The 4,916-nt window shown below is 34.3% G+C and overlaps 1 protein-coding gene across 1 annotated transcript; it reads left to right on the top strand.

Moving 5' to 3' along the window:
* The first annotated feature begins 80 nt into the window (after nucleotides 1–80).
* On the top strand, nucleotides 81–4,910 carry LOC108689865 (serine/threonine-protein phosphatase 4 regulatory subunit 3). Its single transcript, XM_018196822.1, has 6 exons — nucleotides 81–995; nucleotides 1,471–3,069; nucleotides 3,165–3,316; nucleotides 3,472–3,572; nucleotides 3,667–3,863; nucleotides 4,041–4,910. Exons 1-6 carry the CDS (start codon nucleotides 798–800, stop codon nucleotides 4,125–4,127), a joined length of 2,334 nt encoding a protein of 777 aa, XP_018052311.1. The 5' UTR covers nucleotides 81–797; the 3' UTR covers nucleotides 4,128–4,910.
* The last annotated feature ends 6 nt before the right edge of the window (nucleotides 4,911–4,916 follow it).

The raw sequence follows: 4,916 nt of genomic DNA, 5'->3' as shown, positions 1-4,916 counted from the left end.
CCGCCGCCACCGCCGCCGCCGCCGCCGCCGCCGCCGCTGTCGTCGCGGGAAGAGGAATTGTACACAGCGGAGTAGAAAAATTCACATGCGCAACGTTCACTAACCAAAAGTATCGGTATCCAAGCTGGAGAGTCTTGTCGTCGTGCCGGTCGGGACGACGAGTCTAAACTGTCGCGTACATCTCGATACGTCGTGGCCGCTGCGACACGTGAGAGTGTCGCAGACACGCGATCTTTTCCCGCGCACGATCTGCCTGCTGGATCAAGCTCTTCTTCGAGGGATCGCGCCTACGGTCTGTCTGGTAAACGTCGCGTTGACGCGACTCGTGGACGCAGTGAGAAAAAAAGGCTTCAGAAGAAACTCTCCACGTTCATCCATGACAAGCATCCATTATTCGTGCTATTCAAGTTCACTGTTTCAACGAGCATGCATATGATCATCGGCTGATCCAATTAGGAACCGACTAGAGTATAACTTGTGCTCATTATCCATCACACGAGATTATTCATCTAAGAGTCGTGGATGCTGAACGTGGCTTTTCATGCAGTGTCTTTCAGTAGAGAGAAAGACACTAATGCATTACCAAACATCTTGTTTATTATATGTATAATGCAATACCAATAAATCTTAAAGGGCATGCGGAAGTCTAACATATCTAGGTTTCTGTCCATACATTGTTCCAACAGGTATCTGAAAATTATCTCGTAGAGATAACTGCTGAGAAAACCAAAGATTGAATTTAAAAAGGCATGCAGAAGAATTGGTGATACAGATAGTGCACTAATTAGGTTTACAATATGACGGATACACGTAGAAGAGTAAAACTATATGCTCTTAATGCAGATAGGCAATGGGATGATCGTGGTACAGGTCATGTTTCCTCTTCTTATGTAGAGAGATTAAAGGGGATTTCCCTGTTGGTAAGAGCGGAAAGCGATGGATCTCTTCTACTTGAGAGTAAAATACAACCTGATACAGCATATCAGAAACAACAGGTATTAAAAGATTTTTATGAATTTGCTTTTCTTATGATTCTTACAAGAGAGAGAGAGAGAGAGAGAGAGAGAGAGAGAGAGAGAGAGAGAGAGAGCTCTACTTTCAAGCATAATCAGTATTGATAATTAAATATCATGCTACTATTTTTAGTCTTGCATATAAAATTTTCTAATCTAATTTGTGAAAACTAGATGAATAGATGAGTGTATATAATTTATTCATTATAAAAATTTTTTTAATCAAATTTTTTTAATGTTGCATATTTTCTAATTATAAAATGTGTTTTTGTATTATTAAAAAAAATCAATATTTTTTATATTATACATATTAATGTATTATAAATAAATTATAATTTATACGTGACAATGTGTGTGTATATATATATGTGTGTGTATATGTGTGTGTGTGTGTGTGTGTGTGTGTGTGTGTGTGTGTGTGTGTGTAATATATAAATAAATATATGTATGATTTTAGGATACTTTGATAGTATGGTCTGAAGGAGATAATTTCGACTTAGCCTTAAGTTTTCAAGAAAAAGCTGGCTGTGACGAAATATGGGAGAAGATTTGTCAGGTTCAAGGCAAAGATCCATCTGTAGAAATTACACAAGACATTGTGGAAGAATCTGAAGATGAGCGGTTTGATGATATGTCAGATGCAGCACCGCCTATCGAATTACCTCCCTGTGAACTTAGTCGATTGGAAGATATTAACGAGCTCATAGAAAATTGTTTAACGTCCCCAATGAGAAAAGAGAAATTAGCAGTGGCACTAGAATCCGAAGGTTACATTAAGAAATTGCTAAGTCTTTTTCATACATGCGAGGATTTAGAAAATATTGAGGGTTTACATCATCTTTACGATATATTCAAAAATATTTTTTTACTCAATAAAAATGCATTGTTTGAAGTTATGTTCAGCGATGATACAATTTTCGATGTTGTTGGCTGCCTGGAGTACGAGCCAACGTTATCTCAGCCAAAGAAGCATAGAGACTATCTTAAAGAGTTAGCCAGATTTAAACAAGCAATTCCTATTACAAATACCGAACTATTAGCTAAAATCCATCAAACATACAGAGTTCAATACATTCAAGACGTAGTGCTGCCAACTCCGAGTGTATTTGAGGACAACATGTTGAGTACATTGAGTAGTTTTATATTCTTCAATAAAGTTGAAATAGTAACTTTGATACAGGATGATGAAAAATTTCTTACTGAACTTTTTCGTCAGTTAACGGACGAAGCGACTTTAGATAGCAAAAGACGCGATTTAGTCCTTTTTTTAAAAGAATTTTGCAACTTTTCGCAAAATCTTCAGCCACAAGGAAAAGAAGCGTTTTATAAAACATTAACAGCACTTGGTATACTCCCTGCTTTAGAAATTACTTTGGCAATGAATGATGCACAAACAAAAACAGCTAGTATAGATATTTTGACTTATATCGTGGAATACTCTCCAAGTGTTGTACGAGATTATACATTACAACAGATAAACAACACGGAACAGGACCAAATGTTAGTGAATGTAATAGTTGCTCAACTTGTTGGAGATAGTGATCCTGAGTTGGGTGGAGCGGTGCAGTTGGCTGGTGTACTACGTTTACTTTTGGACCCAGAAAATATGTTGGCTTCTGTTAATAAATCAGAAAAGACTGATTTCTTAAATTATTTCTACAAGAATAGTATCGGTACTCTAATAGCCCCTCTTCTGGCAAATACAATTGGAGAACGACCTGCGAGAGAGGATTACAGAACAGTACAACTTTTGGGATTAATCTTGGAATTGTTATCATTCTGTGTGGAGCACCATACGTATCACATCAAAAATTGCATATTGAATAAAGATTTACTTAGAAGAATATTGGTTTTAATGAAATCAACACACACATTTCTAGTACTATGTGCATTAAGGTTTATGAGAAAGATTATAGCATTAAAGGATGAGTTTTATAATAGGTATATAATTAAGGGCAATTTATTTGCACCTGTATTTGATGCATTTGTAAGAAACAATGGCAGATACAATCTCTTAGATTCGGCTATATTGGAAATGTTTGAATTTATCAAATTGGTAAGTAATGATTGTTTTTGCTTTGTTTAGTAAACAATATAATAGAAAGAATTTATAATATTACTATAATTTATATATCTTTTATTGTGTTTCAGGAGGATATTAAATCACTATGTTCACATGTTGTTGAAAACTTCTCAAAGGAATTGGAAACAATTGATTATGTACAAACATTTAAAGCATTAAAATTAAGGTATGAACAACATCAAGACAAGTTGAAAGATCGTGATAGAGCTACAATTGACAGGTATATATTGATATATTTTTTATATTTATAATGAAAAGAAGATAAAAAACACAATTATATGGAACATATTATATAATAAATTACTACTGAACTGACAACGTAATCATTTTCATAAAAATATATTTTTATAATTTAATAAAATTATTTATATGTAGTGTCCCATCAATCTTACGAAACAGTCGATATCGAAGGGACCAGAGACAGCTAGACGAGGAAGAGGAACTATGGTTTAATGAAGAAGAAGAATTTGACGAAGGTGAGCCAATAATAATATAATAAGACCTTATATTTCTAATTTCTATTAAAATTCTTCATCGAAAATCATTCAAATTTTAATCCTATTATTATAGATTCTAAAAGTCATCAGCAACAACAGCAACAGCAGTCTGTATTAAATAACAATACTGCTAATAATAATATTACCTCACAACAACCACAGATCAATAACAGCTCATCAACAACGAATGAATCGCCAATTGCTTCGGAAATAAATCCTTCTCCAGCTATTGGTACTGTGGAAAAAACGGGAACGGCACTGTTTAAAAAGGTAAAACAAAATATATAATAGTCGCACAGTTTTTATATGCAATTAAAAATTATTGATATTGAAATCCTTGTAGTAATTAATTGGATTTTAAATTGCAATTTGTACCAATAAATGATTTTATGTTGATTTCTAGATTTTATAAAATTAAAATTTATATAAATTTTATTTAATTTCTAGGGATTAGTCGATTATGAAGGAGATTCGGATGAGGAGGACGAAGATTCAGAATTAAGTCCTTCCCCAAAACGACAACGATTGTCATAGTAGGCAAACTTGAAAACAACAAAAACATTTGTGATTTTTAATTGCTATTATTATTTCATGCCCCTTCTATATGTAAAAAAAGATTTATTCTCTCGTTATCGGAAGAGACATAGATTGAGCTTATTGCTAAGGAATGGATACAACAATAAGAGTGCTTTTAAAAAAAATGTATGGTGGGCACCCATAGGTCTGTCTGTGACACGTGTATAGTATGTGAAACTTAAATATGGTGTGATTGAAAACTAAGTAAGCTATGTCGACAGAGTGTATCGATAAAACAAAGGAAGCATAAACTTTCTTTAATGAAACGAACAGTGTAGTATTGTGGCATAATACGATGTAGCATGATTTATTGTATAATGCGTTAAAAAAAGTAAGAGATACTAAATGAATCACATAGAGAGAGTCCATTCCACTTGTCTGGAAACATTTTGTGCATTAGGAAAGATAATCTCACGGATATTATGAATAGTCTAAGAAGATTGGCCAAAATTAGCCAAGTTTAGTGACTTACAGATACAGGAGAATGAAACGTGTGCTTAGTAAGTACATTGATAAACTGGAATATGTCACAGTTAAACTGAAATGCGTCACAGTTGAGCTGTGACTAAACTGTAATCACAGTGTATCATAGTTATCTCGTAAGTCTGCCAAGAAGAAACTTACAATATGTTGTAAGACCGAATTCGGAGAAGACAAAGAGTACATGATGTACCGCACAAAAATAACCGAACGTTTCGTTTTGCCATTCGTAAGTTTCTTATCGCCCGCTGGGCGAGAGAGAGAGAG

This window comes from Atta colombica, unplaced genomic scaffold (assembly GCF_001594045.1).
Source record: "Atta colombica isolate Treedump-2 unplaced genomic scaffold, Acol1.0 scaffold277, whole genome shotgun sequence".
Classification (NCBI taxonomy): Eukaryota; Metazoa; Arthropoda; class Insecta; order Hymenoptera; family Formicidae; genus Atta; species Atta colombica.
This window is presented reverse-complemented; position numbering and strand designations above follow the sequence as displayed.